Here is a 16,433-nt window from a genome sequence, read left to right as displayed (position 1 = left end):
TTACCCACAGTCATATAGCCAGGTAGTTGCAGATGCCAAAGCCCAGACACAACGTTTAAATCTGTGGTGTCCCCTTCCCCCGGGCTCTGGACTGGTACAGGTAAGTGGCCTGTTAGAAACCAGGCCACACAGAGCAGGAGGTGAGCAGTGGGAAACAAGGAAAGCTTCATCTCTATTTACAGCCACTCCCCAGCACTCTCATCACCGCCTGAGCGCCACCTCCTATCAGATAAGTGAAGGCCTCAGATTCTCATAGGAATGTGAACCCTACTGGAAATGGCACCTGTGAGGGGTCTAGGTTGAGAATTCCTTATGAGAATCTAATGCCTGATGATCTGAGGTGGAGATGTAATGCGCTTGATTCAAACCATCCTCCTCCCTCACCCCCCACAACCCAATCTGCACAAAAACTGTCTTCCAGGAAACCAGAGAAAAGGTTGAGGACTTCTGATTACTTGCTTCAAAGCCCTCTTTTGCTTCCCAAAGCAAACCCCCAGACATCCCTCACGTACACAAAAGAGAATCTGTCAAGTACACATTATGCACACAGGAGAAATGCCATCCCCTAAAGAGGACTTTTTTAGCTCACAGACGAACGTTGTGTTTCTAGACATGGTCCCGACTGGACGAGGACCAGCAGGAGCTCAGCAGACAGCTGGAGGTGGTGGAAAACAGCATCCCCAGTGTGGGTCTGGTGGAGGAGAATGAGGACCGGCTCATCGACCGCATCACACTCTACCAGGTTGGTGTCCGAAGGGCATGTTGGTCTCACAAGTTGCCACGTCTTTTGAAACTTACCAGTAGTTTTATCAGAATCTAAACAAACCTGTGATCAAATAGTTTATTAAATACTGTTACTTTCAACCTATTGACATTGTTGAAAGCAGATAGATTATGCTTGTATTATTTATAGTAGAACATTACAAAGTATTTCCTTATGTTTTTTTAAATGAGAGAGCTCTTTTTTCAAAATTCAGCCACTACCCAGCAGTTCTATAGTTTGTGCTGGCATAAAACTATTCTTGAAATAATTGCAGTTTGAGGTTTTAAATGCACCTGAAGTCAATACCAAAAAATAAAAAAAGGAGAACATCTGTACCTACATATTGATGAAATATCTTAGAATTACCAATGTTACTTGGGTACCAATAGTTTAAGTTTGATTAATAGATAATAGGAACATTTTGGGCAACAGAAAAAATATTTAATTCTTAGAAAACAAAAATTTTGCAATCCAAACTTTTTAACCTGACATTTTCAATCATTTCAGCACTTAAAATCTAGCCTCAGTGAATACCAGCCCAAATTATATCAGGTTTTAGATGATGGCAAACGACTTCTGATATCTGTTAGCTGCTCGGAACTAGAAAGCCAACTAAATCAGCTTGGAGAACACTGGCTCAATAACACCAACAAAGTGTCTAAGGAACTTCACAGATTGGAAACAATATTGAAGCACTGGACCAGGTAACACAGGGACTATTTTGAATATTTTAGATGAGTGCTGCAATGTATTCATAAGGCTAGTGGTACTATACTTGAAAATGATATGGTCCCTCTAGGAACTTACTGTATGGTTTAGAAAATAAAGGCAAACAGAAAGTCCCCACTTGGATTCTTCTATAATTTATATAGGTATATAATTAAAAGTGGACAGGGAGGCAGGTGCATAAAGCACCTTTCCTTTGCTGAACCACTGTGCCTGGGTGATCACAACAAAGCCTTGAATGAAAAGAAAGAAGGAAAAAATCTGAATTCAGGAAGGGAAGCTTCTCAAAGGCAATGGGAAGTTTTCAAGAGAGGTAAAGGTTGATTTTCCTGCAATGAAATACTCTCTTTCTGGGCGGCGCCTGTGGCTCAAGGAGTAGGGCGCCGGTCCCATATGCCGGAGGTGGCGGGTTCAAACCCAGCCCCGGCCAAAAAAATCACAAAAAAAAAAAAAAAAAAAAAGAAATACTCTCTTTCTATGCACCTTTCTTTCAAAGAAATTTTTGTAACAATCATCTAATATTTTCTACGTAGCACCAAAGTGAAGAAGTAGGAGAAAGGTATTTATTTTAATTTTCAGCTTAGAGAGGAGCAAGCTGAAACCCAGAAAGATAGATGCGATCAAGGAATAAATACTAAAAGAAAAGAATTTCAGAGTGTCAACTTGGTACATTTTCCTTCTAAATCTGTATCTCTGCTTTTAAAACCAGTGGCATTGGTGAATAATGTGGGGGAGCGGAAGGAAGGGATCAGGGACTAACTTAATGGAGTCATTAATATACTCACAGATATCAAAGTGAATCTGCAGATCTAATTCACTGGTTACAGTCTGCAAAAGAAAAGCTAGAATTTTGGACTCAGCAATCTGTGACAGTCCCACAAGAGCTGGAAACAGTCCGTGATCATCTAAATGCTTTCCTGGTAAGTTTAAGATCTAAGGCAGTGGATTAGATTTTCTTGTTTTCAGGTCTGTAGGTCAGATATGACCCATACACCAGCAGAAAGGAAATAAGCTGTCAATGGATATACTCAATAAACAAGCTATAGAAAATTTATTAAGGTTAACTATGTGCATTCAGTAATTATGCAAATTAAAGGCCAGGAACAATGGCTCATTCCTGTAATTCCAGCATTTCGGGAGGCTGAGGTGGGAGGATTGCTAGAGGCCAGAAGGTTGGAGACCAGCCCGAGCAACAGCAAGACTTTGTCTCTAAAAAAGATAGAAAAATTAGCTGTCTTGGTAGTGCACACCTGTAGTCCCAGCTCTGGTGGGGGTGGGCGGGGGGAGGCTAAAGCAGAATGATCACTTGAACCCAGGAATTGGAGGTTGCTGTGAGCTGTGATGACAGGACTGCACTCTAACTGGGACAGCAAAACAAGTCCTTGTCTCAAAAAAGAAAATTATGCAAAATAATAGGACTTAACTACTCAACATTGCCCTTTCTTACAAGGGTATATGTGAAATTTGGTAAATGGTCTGTAAAGCTAGTGAATGATGCCCCATGATCATATCAATGTACACAGCTATGATTTAATAAAAAAATAAATAAAGTAGTTTTCAGATAATGGCTTCCTAATCGGCTTTCATTCAAGGGTAAAAGCATGTTTCTCTCATTTGCCTCAGCGTAACCCCCCTATAAAGATGTAAAGGGCATTATTTCACACATTAAGTTGATCTCTTTCCTTTAATGAAAGGTCTGGCTGTTTAAACCTAATTTGAAAGTCACTACTTCTTTCAGGAGTTTTCTAAAGAAGTAGATGCCAGATCTTCCCTGAAGTCATCTGTTCTGAGCACTGGAAATCAGCTTCTTCGATTAAAGAAGGTCGACACAGCCACACTGCGCTCTGAGCTGTCACGCATCGATGGCCAGTGGACAGACCTGCTGACCAATATTCCAGCCGTCCAGGAGAAGCTCCACCAGGTAGAGAAAGGAGGGATTGGTTTAATGGCTAATAATAACCCTAAGCTGTATGAAAGGGAAAAGCAAATTACTTTGCTTTTGCTCACATATTTAAATCAGCTTTGTCTAATACAGCTGCCCTTTTCTCTTTCTCATTGTGTTACAGATTAAACGTAGTCTATTTTAAAAAGCCCCGCCCACATAGCATTTCTTCCAAGGGCTTTTTTAACATGTGTGAGTGTATTGATATTTTTGTCTGGTCTCATTTAAATCCTGTTTTCTCATGGGTAAAAAACTGTGGGAAGTTATACCTCCCTCATAGATTGAGTAGATACAAAGATTATGATGTAATATGATCACCCTACATACAAGGCAGCAATTACCACTCCATCAATGTAAGAAGTCCTCTTATCTGGAAATACACCTGCCTACCTTGAAGTCCCAGAAAATTTTATCTTTAGCTCTCTTTGACATTCATCGCTGTGTATTAGGCATGAAAGCTATGGTCAAGGTATGTACATATACTACGCGTATGCCTGGTTTCTCCTAACCAGCAGGTGGACCTTCCTGGTTGACAGAAGCTATCCCATGTTCAACTCTGCATCTTTTAGCACCACATAGAAGTTGATTTATAAATATTATAAATGATTATAAAGTTGGTTTTTTTTGGCCAGGGCTGGGTTTGAACCCACCGCCTCTGGCATATGGGACCGGCGCCCTACTCCTTGAGCCACAGGTGCCGCCCGATTTATAAATATCTTAAATGATTGCTTCTGTACCTCCAAATCTGCATAAATGTGTGATATATTAATATTAAGTAAGATTTGGAATTCTTAGTATATTTTAGTTAAAGACTACAAATATTGGCTATGTTCTTAATAAACATTAGAGTGCCAAAAAAATCTAGAAAGTGATAGCTTGTAGTGTGGTATTTTTCTTTCTTCTTTTAACATTCCTGAGTCACAATACACAGAGATTTTACAAGATAATTAATAAAATGCATCTGTTGAATGTTTTGTAGTTTAGTTTTTAACTCATAAAGCTAGCTATAAAATAAGAATCATATTTTCTTCTTGCTGGTGTTTTGATTAATTAGTTTGTGTTTACACAATGTTTGTAGTATTGGATGTCAAGTGAATATAAAATGACTATTACCGTTCAGTGTTTAATGTTTAACTTCAAGCTTCTAATAGGGTTAAGATCTCAAAATGCCATTAAAGAGAGTTATTTCTCTTGGTACATTTATAAGACTTAATGTGGGTGTTGTAAGTTAGCAGAACTCGGGTTTGAATTTTAACACGTGGCGATTGTTCTGTGTCTGACGTGGACAGCTCCAGATGGATAAGCTGCCTTCCCGCCATGCCATTTCTGAAGTCATGAGCTGGATTTCTCTGATGGAAAACGTTATTCAAAAGGATGAAGATAATATAAAAAACTCCATAGGTGGCAAAGCAATTCATGAATACCTTCAGAAATATAAGGTAACTAACATTTTTTGCTTTTAACTTTTTGTGTTTTTGTACTATTTTATTTGAATGACCTCAAAAACTCCTATTATGGAAATCAGGTCTCAAAATTTATGTTTCCTACATGGTGACCAGATGGGCATTCAACAGCAAGAAAACTGCATGCACAGATAGAGGCACAAGAAAATTATCCTGTGCTAGGAATAATTTTGAATAATTTTGTTTTAATCATAGAAATCGTAAAAATAGATTCCATATTTATAAATATTTTATGGAGAGGTTATGAAATTTATCCAGTTCTACATCTTGTACCTAAACATATATATACACACACATATATATACACACTCATGTACATGTACTGTGTTTGTAAAAATATATACAACTATATACTCAACCTATGATTATAATGGGTCGTGCAAATACACATCAATTATGCCATTTGGACTAAGCCTTGGACGTGATAACATCGATCTTAATGTTACTTAAGACTTTCCAATTCCTGGTAAAACAGTAAGACATTTCTATGTATAACCTGGTTTTCTTATTTTCTCTTCTCCCTTTTTTAGGGTTTTAAGATAGACATTAACTGTAAACAGTTGACAGTTGATTTTGTGAACCAGTCAGTGTTACAAATCAGCAGTCAGGATGTGGAAAGTAAACGCAGTGACAAGACGGATTTTGCTGAGCAACTTGGAGCAATGAATAAAAGTTGGCAAATCTTGCAAGGTCTAGTAAGTGAGAAGGTAAGCCAGGTGGCCTGCTGCTGTCCATACATACATGAAAATCCCAAGAACAGGGCGGCACCTGTGGCTCAAGGAGTAGGGCACCGGTCCCATATGCTGGAGGTGGCAGGTTCAAACCCAGCCCCTGGCCAAAAATCACAAAAAAAAAAAAAAAAAAGAAAATCCCAAGAACAGGCACCTTCTGAAAGGAAAACTCAAGTTCATAAGTAGTGTAGCTATAGCATAAGAATGCTTCCAGCAAGGCCAATGAATGTCAATTGCTCCAGGGGTGTCCAACCTTTTGGCTTCTCTGAGCCACATTGAAAGAAGAGTTGTCTTGGGCCACACATTAAATATACAAACACTAAATAAAACTGATAAGCAAAGATAAAAAAAAGGTCCATGCATATTTTTTGTGGTATCTGCCACCACAGATAAGCAAAAACATCCTCACGCATAATCCACGTGTGCCCACCAGCTGCAGCTTGGATACCCCTGCAACATTCTTTAATCTTGTTAACAATTTTCTCTTACCCACCCCTCACTCTGTATATTTCATATGGTTTCAGATTTTTAAAGATGGATCTTAGTTTCTTTTACTTTTGTTTCACGTTGACTTTAGTCCTTTCTTGCTTACCAGTAATAGTTATTGATTCGCACTTTATAAAATTCATTTTTTAAATCATATGTGTAACGGCATGTATTTTAAGAATTCTTAATTTGGAGGAAATACTGGTCAGAGTAATTAGCCCGGCAATGATTTGATTTTAGGATAAAATTGAAAATCTCATCTCGTTATTATGTTTGTGCAGATCCAGCTTTTGGAAGGCTTACTGGAATCGTGGTCAGAATATGAAAACAATGTACAGTGTCTGAAAACTTGGTGTGAAACTCAGGAAATGAAAGTGAAACAGCAGCAATGTGTGGGCGACCAGGCCTCTGTTCAGAACGCCCTGAAGGACTGCCAGGTAACCTGTGTGGCGCGGCCCACACGCTCTGCTTAGAATTTCCGTGTGTGCTGAAGAAGTTTGCAGGCTCTGAGAATTTTAAGTGAATTATTTTTTCCAAGTTGCATTTAGAAACAAATGCGTCTAGTTGTATGAGTTTATGGAGCTTTTTTTTTTTTCTTTTTTTCTTTGTATTTTGTTGTTTGTTTCTTTTTTTAGAGCTTTTTTAACGAATAAATTTTTTCAACTGTTTCAAAAGTTTGAAATTCTGAAAATTTTCAATCATACTCCTAAAGTAGAGAAAAATGCTGTGACCCCCTGAGCTTTGGATGTAATAATTATCAAGATTTTGACACATTTGCCTGAATTCTTTCTTTTAAAAAAGATTTCGTAGTAAATACCAGACATATCATTTTATTCCTACGTGCTATCATACAATCTCTGAAAAATAGGTATTTTATTATGCAACCATAATATTATCACCACAAAGAGTTTAAAAATAATTCCTAGTATTAGTTATGCCCAACCCCAAATCATATTAACTCAAATCATAACCCCAAATCATATTAACTCAATTAGTTATGCCGAATCAAAACCCCAAATCATATTAACTCAATTATTTTTAAAATATCTTTTTTTTGTTGTTGTTGTTGTTGTTAACTTATTCAAAATGAGCATGCAGGCCAGGTAGCTGTGGCTCATACCTGGTAGCTGTGGCTCACATCTCAGCACTTTGGGAGGCCAAAGTGGGAGAATCACTTAAGACCAGGAGCTCAAGACTAGCCTGGACAACATAGTGAGACCCTGTCTCTACAAATATAATTAAAAATTAGCTGGGTGTGAAGGCACCTGTGTGTGTAGTTCTAGCTACTCGGGAGGCTGAGGTAGGAGGATCTCTTGAGCTAAGAGTTTGAAGCTGCAGTGAGCTGATTGTACCACCGAACTCCAGCCGGACAGCAGAGTGAGACTTGTGTCTCTTAGAAACAAAATGAAGAAACAGGTCAGGCACTGTGGCTCTCGCTGTTGATCCTAACACTCTGGGAGGCCAAGATGGGAGGACTGTTTGAGCTCAGGAGTTCTAAGTACAGCCTGAGCAAAAGAGAGACCCTGTCTCTACTAAAATTATAAAAATAGCTGGGCGTTGTGGCAGTACCTGTAGTCCTAGCTACTCGGGAGGCTGAGGCAGGATTGCTTAATCTCGTGAGTTTGAGGTTGCTGTGAGCTAGGCTGACACCAGGGCACAGTAGCAGAGGTGACAGAGTGAGACTCTGTCTCAGAACAAACAAATGTTCAAGCAAGTGTCCACGTGACATGTGCTTGAATATTTTACTATGAACTTGTGGCTGAACCGTGTCCTTCCTTCTCTAACTTGCTCTTTTCTACTCTGTAATTTCTGAGTGGATGTTAGCCTACACCCTTGGCTGGACTCTCGTTGGGCTCTCTGAACAAGCATGTGCTGCTCTGCTGGCAGCGTCACCACCTGCCTTGTCGGTGGGGTGTGTGCAGAGTTCACTCCCGCTGTTAGTGATGAGGAGGGAGCACTCAGGTGGTGCAGTGTCTATCCAGATGTTTCCTGGTGACTATGGAACATATAATCTCTCCCCAGGTATTCTTGTCTATACCCCCAAAAGTGAGTGATTATAGTTAATGCTGTGATAATTTCTTAAAATAATCCACTAATTTGTACTGAGCTACAGATTAGTGATGACTATTTTCTTGTGGTGTATCCTAAGAACAATTGAAGACTTGAAGTAGTTCTTCAGAAGAGCTCCTCTCCGTGGATCTTGTTTTTCTTCTGTTCTAGGGCTCAAGAAGAAAGAACTTCAGTAATGATTTCCCTTCCAACCAGCATTTTTTTTTTTTTTTTTTTGGTGGTTCTTGTTGTTTGGGACATGTGTAAAGATACATATTTATGAGAGATATATTTAATAAACACTCAGTCAAACTTTTGTTTTTTTGAGACAGGGTCTCACGGTGTCGCCCCATGTGGAATATAGTGGCATCATCATAGCTCAGACTTCTGGGCATGATTCAGCCTCCCAAGTAGCTAGGACTACAAGTGCATGCCGTAGCACCCAACTGTTTTTCTGTTTTTAGTGGAAACAAGGTCCGCTCTTGCCCAGGCTGTTCTTGAATTCCCAACCTCAAGTGATCCTCCCTCCTTGGCCTTCCAGAGTGCCAGGATTACCGGCGTGAGTGACCGTGCCCAGCCATCAGTCAAAACTTTTTAGTTCAGAAAGGAAGAGCATAACCTTCTAGTGGCTCTCCAGCTGACGGATTATAGTTTTGAGACTACATAAAAATGACAAAGAAAAACATCATATAGAAAATGCCTTGAAAATAATAATAGTTTTTTCTTTTTTAGCTGAAAATAACATACATTTACATGGATTTACAGAGGTCAGAAATCTAAAGTAGATCTCACTGGGTTGAAACTCTTGATGGCAGTGCTGATCTTTCTGGAAGTTCTAGAGGAGAATCCATTTTTCCTTGCTTTCTTCAACTATTAGAGGCTGCCTGTATTTTTTGGCTCACGTCCGCTCCTACTAATCAAATCACTCCAAATGCTACTTTCGTCCCACATCTCTTTCACCACGTCCCTCTTCAGTCTTAGAAATTCATGTGATTATGTTGGGCCAATATGGATAATCCAGGATGCTCTCCCTTGTCTTAAGATCCATAACTTCCTTACATTCTATAAAGAAAATCTCCTTTTCCATGTAAGGTAAAATACTCTCAGATTCCAGGGATCAAACAGTAGACATTTTTAGAGAAGGTAATTCTTTTAACTATCATAGCCTGTACAAAGACAAAAAAACTAAACTATTACCTCTGTTGATTATTTCCTTAGCTGTACAGAAGCTTTTTTTAAATTTGTCTATTTATTTTTATTTTTTTGTTTGGGATTCATTGAGGGTATAAAGAATTAGATTACACTGATTGTGGTTGTTAGGCAAAGTCCCTCCTGTAATTGTGTCCCACCTCCAAGAGGCGTGCCATACACCGGGACCCCCACCCCCTCTGTCCTCCTCTCTCCCTGATGGCTCTCACACATTCTTCTTAATAAAGCATCACAAGAATAGAGAAGCGAGAATCCAACATACTCAATTCTAATATGAAGGCAGTAGATGATCTAAGACAAGGTGTGGGGGAGGGGGAAAAGGAATAATAGTTTTTAAAATAGTGCCTCACATCAGAGGCTGGCTGTGTAGAAGACGGAGGCCGAAAACACACATCAACCAGCAGGGGTCCTCAAACTGCAGCCCCGGGGGCCACATGAGGCGATGAGATTGTATTTCTTCCCGTTTTGTTTTTTTACTTCAAAATAAGATATGTGCAGTGTGCATAGGAATTTGTTCATAGTTTTTTTTTTTTTTAAACTATAGTCCGGCCCTCCAACGGTCTGAGGGACAGTGAACTGGCCCCCTGTTTAAAAAATTTGAGGACCCCTGAACTAGGGGAGTCATTGCATTAACTTTCTAGGGCCAGTCGTATTTCTCATTCAGGCTACAAATTCTGAAATGTACAAATAAGGCAGAATTTCAAAATTTTACTTTGAAGAATAAAAAGTCAACTTGTTCTTCCTAAGTTAAATTATTTCCATTAATTAAAAAAGTTGATTCTAAGTGTCAGAGTTTGCAAAATGAGTGTTTTTGGTAGCAGGCATTACTATTGAAAGACTAAACTATCACATTAATAGAACTTTCCTTTTCCTTTCTTTCTTTCTCCTCTCACTTTTACTCTTTTTTAGTATTCTTTCTTCTCTTTAATATGCTTTTCCCACCCTTTTCCATTTTGTTTCTTTTCCTGCTCATGTCTTCTGTTTAACAAAGACACGTTGCTATCTGAAAATAGGGTAGAAGCTTGGCCACATTTTACTACTCTTAGGACTCAGCTTTCGTTTCCCAGAGAATCAGATCAGGCAGGATCAAAAGAAAAGCTCAAGTGTGGTTTAAAGAACTGTACATTAGCGCCAATGTGTGATTTCAAATGAAAAGTCATTTTTCTGAAACAAAAGACAGAATGAAAGCAGCCCCTCTAGTTATTTGGGGATATCACATATAAATCACAATAGCCTAACTGAAAGATTCTGCTTGGCAATAATGTAAACCTTGATAAAATTGTCATTTTTGAGAAATTGTTCTTTTGGACCAAACTGTGAAATTCAAGCTATTATACTTAAATTGGTGACTCAATTCAAGATGTATTTTGTTTTAAAAATCTTGAATATTTTCCCAGTCTCTTAGCGGTGATTTATTAATTTAATACAACATGAAACTGATATTTCTGAATTAACCCAAGTTAAGAATGATTTATCGTAATAAAAATGTTAGGTTTGGTGTTTTCCTTCGTTGATCAGAAACAGAATCATCTTTTGTTATTGAAAGGAAAAGTAAAACACCTCTATTTTACACAAAATATGTATTTCAATCCTATTTCCCTCCTATGTTTTGCTCTTATGTCAAGACACGTGTATGGCATTTTTGATATATGTTTCTAAGAAGTGGCTTATTTATTTAATGTTCACTGAGAAAAGTTAAAATCAGTAGAAAAATGAGGATAAACTTAATTTTTTTTTTTTTTTTTGAGACAGAGTCTCACTATGTCACTCTCGGCAGGTGCCGTGGCATCACAGCTCACAGCAACTTCACACTCTTGGGCCCAAGGGATTCTCTTGCCTCAGCCTCCCAAGTAGCTGGGACTACAGGCGCCGGCCAGAACGCCCAGCTTTTTTTTGCCACAGTTGTCATTGCTGCCTAGCTGGCCTGGGCTGGGTTCACACAATGTATGTGTATATGGTTGATGCTATAACCACTGTGCTATGGGCGCTGAGCCAGATAAAGTTAATTTTTAATGGTTAACTTTTAGAATTTTATGTTCAGGATTATTATATTAGAAGGATTATTTATGGTTATTTAATCTCTTAAAGAAATAAAGAGCAAAGTCATTAAATAGTAAAGATAATGTGTTTTTCATATTGCATAAAGGACCTATAACCCCAATAATCATTACATTCATTCTCTGGTAATTCTCAAAGCTGTCAAAATATTGGCAGAATTATACAGTGGAAATCAAAGAACAATATGAAAAACAAAAATGATCCCTTTAAGCTACTTAAATGCATGAATTTCTAATTAACACACCAGGACAAAAATAACTTCATGATAATTCAGTACAGAAGAATAAATAAATTTGTGCTGAAACATGGCAGACTGCCAAATGGCTGAATAAAATATTACCTTACATGTAGCTAGTTTTTGACAGCTTAAAAGATATTTCATATGTATTTATAATTTTATTCCTTTGGGGTAAAAATAAATGTATTGTTATCCCTATTTTATAAATGAAGTAGAAATAGATTAAATGTTGCACCACAACAGAAACAAAAATAAAAGAGGCAAAAACTATTTTAAAAGAAGCACACATTTTTTTTTTCTTTTTTTGAGACAGTTTCATTTTCTGGTCCTAACTAGAGTGCCATGGAGTCATCACAGCTCACAGCAACTTCAAATTCTTGGCCTCAAGTGATCCTCTTGCCTCAGCCTCAGACTCCCAACTGGGACTATGGGTGCCCACCACCACACCAGCTAGTTTTTCTGTGTTTAGTAGAGACTGGGTCTTGCTCTTGCTCAGGCTGATCTGGAACTTCTGAGTTCAAGCAGTCCACCTGCCTTGGCCTCCCCACGCCTGGCCCAAGAAGTGCAAAATTTGTAATTAATATAGCAGAGACTGGGTTCTCCAGTATTATTACCATATTTGGATCATAGTCAGAATCTTTCTTGCATAGTTGAAACACTATCCAAACCTAAAAGATTTTGTAATTTTCTCTCTTCTTTTATAACCTCCAGGGCCCACAATTTTATTTTAGTTGTGGGGGTACACTTCTGCAGGTGGGAATGTAAGCATGCCTTAATTTCTGGCTTATCACCCCCACATGGGATTTATATCGCTCCAAGTTGGAGGGTCAGCTGATTCATCTCCAGCATTGAGCTGGGAGTCAATAGGCTCTACGGCTTGTGTTTAATCTCCACTCCCCTCGGCTCTCACCAACTCCGTTAACAACAGGCTGGTGACTTGATCTCCCATTTATTTATAAAATGTTGATAGTGTATCAGCCCGCTTCACTGAGCGTCTCAGATTTTCTGATGGCATTAAATATGTCAGGATTTTGATGTACGGTTAAGTAGGAGCCCCAAATCTTTTCCTCATTTCACTTTTCATTCTTGAGCATTTTGTATGCCAGCTGTAAATGCACGTCTTAAAGAAAATGAGGGTTTGATTCATGAGAAAAGCCCCGTCACCTTTCAGAATCATACAGTATCAGAGTATTTTAGCAAGAGAGAGTGTAATAGAGATGCTCTTTTCCAATCTTCTCATATCCAATCTGAGGAAACTGAGACCTGGTAGAAATGTCTCCCTTACCCAAGTGACACAGCCTTACAGTAGGGGAAATGTGACTGAATCTCAGACACGTGGCCCCAGAATGCCATTCTATTGCATTTCTTCTTATGGGCTAGGCTGTTTGACTTTTTTAACACCAATATATATGAATTTAAGAGTATAAATCTTATTACCATTTCCTTGAAATTACCATATGTTTCTTTCCTTGTAGTTTCTTGAAAAAATTACAAAGTGACATTTCCTTATCTAGTAGATGATCAAATTTTATTTGAAATTTATGCTAATTTTCCGTGTATAAAAACACTCCTTTTTCTTTTTTTTTTTTTTCCATTTAAGTATAGGAAGAAGTACCTCTATGGCAACCCTCTTCTGAGAATGATAAGGTTTTTGGATTAGTAAAAGGTTTTCAGGACATGAAACTGTAATGGCTCAATTTCAGTGCACCCCAGAGTTCCATAATAGAACAATTTAAAGTAACTATTTTTTAAAATCTTTCAGGGTCTGGAAGATTTGATTAAAGCAAAAGAAAAAGAAGTCGAGAAAATTGAACAGAATGGACTTGCTTTGATTCAGAACAAGAAGGAAGACGTCTGTGCCACTGTCGTGAGCTCCCTTCAAGAACTCAGCCAAACCTGGGCGAATTTAGTCCACATGGTAATACTGCACAGCCCATCCCAGACCTGTTTGCCAGCTCACGTCCTGACTCTGGGTTTTAATTTCCCTAGAATGACTGAGTAAATTAAGTATCAGATCTATACATTGTCTCTTTGTATTGTTAACGCCCTCCTTGAACCTGTTTTTTTTTTTGTAAAAAATAATTCTAGTTTCTGATGTTTCTTACAGTAAGTCTATTACATTACTCTGCTCATAATCTTATCTGGTCCCACGACTACAGATAATTCTTAAATGTCTATCCCAAGCCTGGGTAGCTATATTTCTAAGTGATAAAGACCAAACTAAAAACTTTTCTGACAGAGATAAAGGTGAGGAAAGAATCTTCTGAGGTGTTTTTTTCTTTTCTTCTTCTTCTTCTTTTTTTTTTTTTTTGTAGAGACAGAGTCTCACTGTACCACCCTTGGGTAGAGTGCCATGACGTCACACAGCTCACAGCAACATCTAACTCTTGGGCTTACATGATTCTCTTGCCTCAGCCTCCCAAGCAGCTGAGACTCATTTGAGTGTGGGCGGGCACCTGTGAGATAGATACAGCTACAGATTTTATTTCCTGGCACAGACGACCTGGATTCAAACCGAGATCTCTCACATGCTACCAGGATGGTCCGAGCAATGTTTATGACCTTTTAGTGCCTCAGTTTCCTCATCTCTATGATGCTGAGATGACTGTAGTTACCTCAGAAGGTTGTTACCAGGGATAAATGAGTTGATGCATTTTCTAAACTGTTCATTTTGACCTTTTATCACTTCAAAATACATATATATTTATAAATTAATCACATTTTTAAGCATTTCTATTTAGACTGCCTGCTCATAAGTGTGAAAGACGTGAATTTCAAAGTTGCCACATTTTACCTTTTAAAATTTTCTTGTTGTTGTTTGTTTATGATCTGACACTCTGATCAAGTTCTCAGACAGTAATGTTTTTCTATCAGTTGAATGTGTGTTCCATTGTTTTAGATGTTAAGTAATTGTAAGAAGCATATGTCTTTTTCGAAAGGTTGGGCAATTAAAGCTGCAGTTGAAGTCAGTGCTTGACCAATGGAACAACCACAAGGCAGCCTCTGACGAGATAAACAGTTCCCTCATGGAAGCCCGCTACTCTCTTTCCCGATTCCGTCTGCTGACTGGCTCCTTAGAAGCTGTGCAAGTGCAGGTCCACAATCTTCAGGTAAGGAATGAATTTAAGACATTCCTTAACATTCTTTTTAATTTGAGAAAACCAAAACATTGGCAAATTGAAACATCATCCTGAAATATTGCCCAGGTATTACTGTGGTTTTATGAGACAGAGTCTGACTTGTCACCCTGGGTAGGGTGCCTTGGTATCATCAGAGCTCAGAGCAACCTTACACTCTTGGGCTAGAGCAATCCTCTTGCCTCAGCCCCCCAAGTAGCTGGGACTACAAGTGTGCACAGCTTTGCCCGGCTAGTTTTTCTATTTTTAGTAGAGATGGGGTCTCACTCTTGCTCAGGCTGGTCTTGAACTCCTAAGCTCAAGCAATCTACCAGCCTCGGCCTCCCAACATCCTAGGAGTATAGTCAACCCATATATTAGTTACATTTCATTATCTGTACCATCTTTAAAACTAGTAGCACCTGCCTTATTGTTACTTAATCAGACTTGCCTGTGAGTGCCAAATTCTGGATTAGCTGGTACCTACCTAAATGGTTTTTAATTATTCCTGTTATAGAAATATCCACATAAACATTTTTTTGTAAAATGATTTTATGCCCAAATCAACCTCCTTTGTCCCTCGCCACCACCACTTGTCTCCCCTTTCTTTTTTTATCCTGCGTCTCCAAACATATACTGAGGCATTAAAAAGAAAACAAAGAGGAAAATAGCAGAAGTGGTGCTGTGTGAACCATTCAGTTGTTTTCTATTGATTTAGGGTATCAGTGGCCTACTCAGTGTGTCCACACAAGCCTCCTTTCTGGCGCATATGGGTCAGTTTCCTGTGTGTCCATTCTCACTACATTCGTCCATCTAGAATGGCCTCCCTGCTGTTTGTTTTGAACATAGCACTTACTCCTGTCCTAGGTCACTGCCCTCCCTTCCTAATCTGGCCATTCTCACCTGCCACTGGTCTTTCTTCTTGGTTAAACAACACAGACTGTGGGCTTGGACAGGCCCCCCATGGACAGGGTTTCAGCAAGGGTGTGGCATTTACTTTCCTTATATCCCATCCTACATCCCAGCTTAGCAATCGGAGCATATATGTTGTTGACCTTATATGCAAACCTTCTTAAGGAAATGTCTTTTTTTGGTGGGGTGGGAGGGAGAAAGGAAGAAATACATATATACTGTATATACTTTTTAAAAACTTACGTAGTTATTGTAGATGCTAAGGCCCATCAAAACTTATTTGGAGGATACTAAATTTAAAAATATATTTATACCTTTGATGAGGCTAGAAGCACTTTTTAAATTTAGCATATTCCGTGTTTAACACTTGCAAGGACTGTCTTAAGACATGAAAGCAGTAAATAGCTTTTCCTTGAATGTTTTGACATGAGGTTAATCAGATACTATGTTAAAATAGTTCTAAGTTTTTAGCCTACTTATCCTATGGAGTTTTAGTAAAAACTTAACTCTATCACTTTGGCTACATTTCTAGGGAAAATCCTTTCTTCCAGATCCTTTCCTGGTTCTAGGTAGAAGACTCCATCAGGCTTATCTAATAAATATTCTCTGCCGGAAGCATTGTTGAAATATACAATGTATCCTATTATTCTGTATTCATTATAGTCATCATTCTGTACAGTAGACCACCAAGTTCATTCTTTCTGTATAGCTGCACCTGTGTGGTCAACATCTCCCTTTTC

The 16,433-nt window shown here is 38.6% G+C and overlaps 1 protein-coding gene across 2 annotated transcripts in view; it reads left to right on the top strand.

Moving 5' to 3' along the window:
* Positions 1-16,433, top strand: part of SYNE1 (spectrin repeat containing nuclear envelope protein 1) — a 467,802-nt gene that overhangs the window by 357,569 nt on the left and 93,800 nt on the right. For both annotated transcript variants that reach the window (XM_053590506.1, XM_053590504.1), the window contains 9 exons: positions 611-742; positions 1,271-1,467; positions 2,277-2,409; positions 3,228-3,410; positions 4,721-4,870; positions 5,425-5,601; positions 6,393-6,548; positions 13,428-13,583; positions 14,605-14,775. In XM_053590506.1, coding sequence (XP_053446481.1) covers positions 611-742; positions 1,271-1,467; positions 2,277-2,409; positions 3,228-3,410; positions 4,721-4,870; positions 5,425-5,601; positions 6,393-6,548; positions 13,428-13,583; positions 14,605-14,775 — 1,455 coding nt within the window. The remainder of the gene's footprint in view (positions 1-610; positions 743-1,270; positions 1,468-2,276; positions 2,410-3,227; positions 3,411-4,720; positions 4,871-5,424; positions 5,602-6,392; positions 6,549-13,427; positions 13,584-14,604; positions 14,776-16,433) is intronic.

This window comes from Nycticebus coucang, chromosome 5 (assembly GCF_027406575.1).
Source record: "Nycticebus coucang isolate mNycCou1 chromosome 5, mNycCou1.pri, whole genome shotgun sequence".
NCBI classification, from domain to species: Eukaryota; Metazoa; Chordata; class Mammalia; order Primates; family Lorisidae; genus Nycticebus; species Nycticebus coucang.
This window is presented reverse-complemented; position numbering and strand designations above follow the sequence as displayed.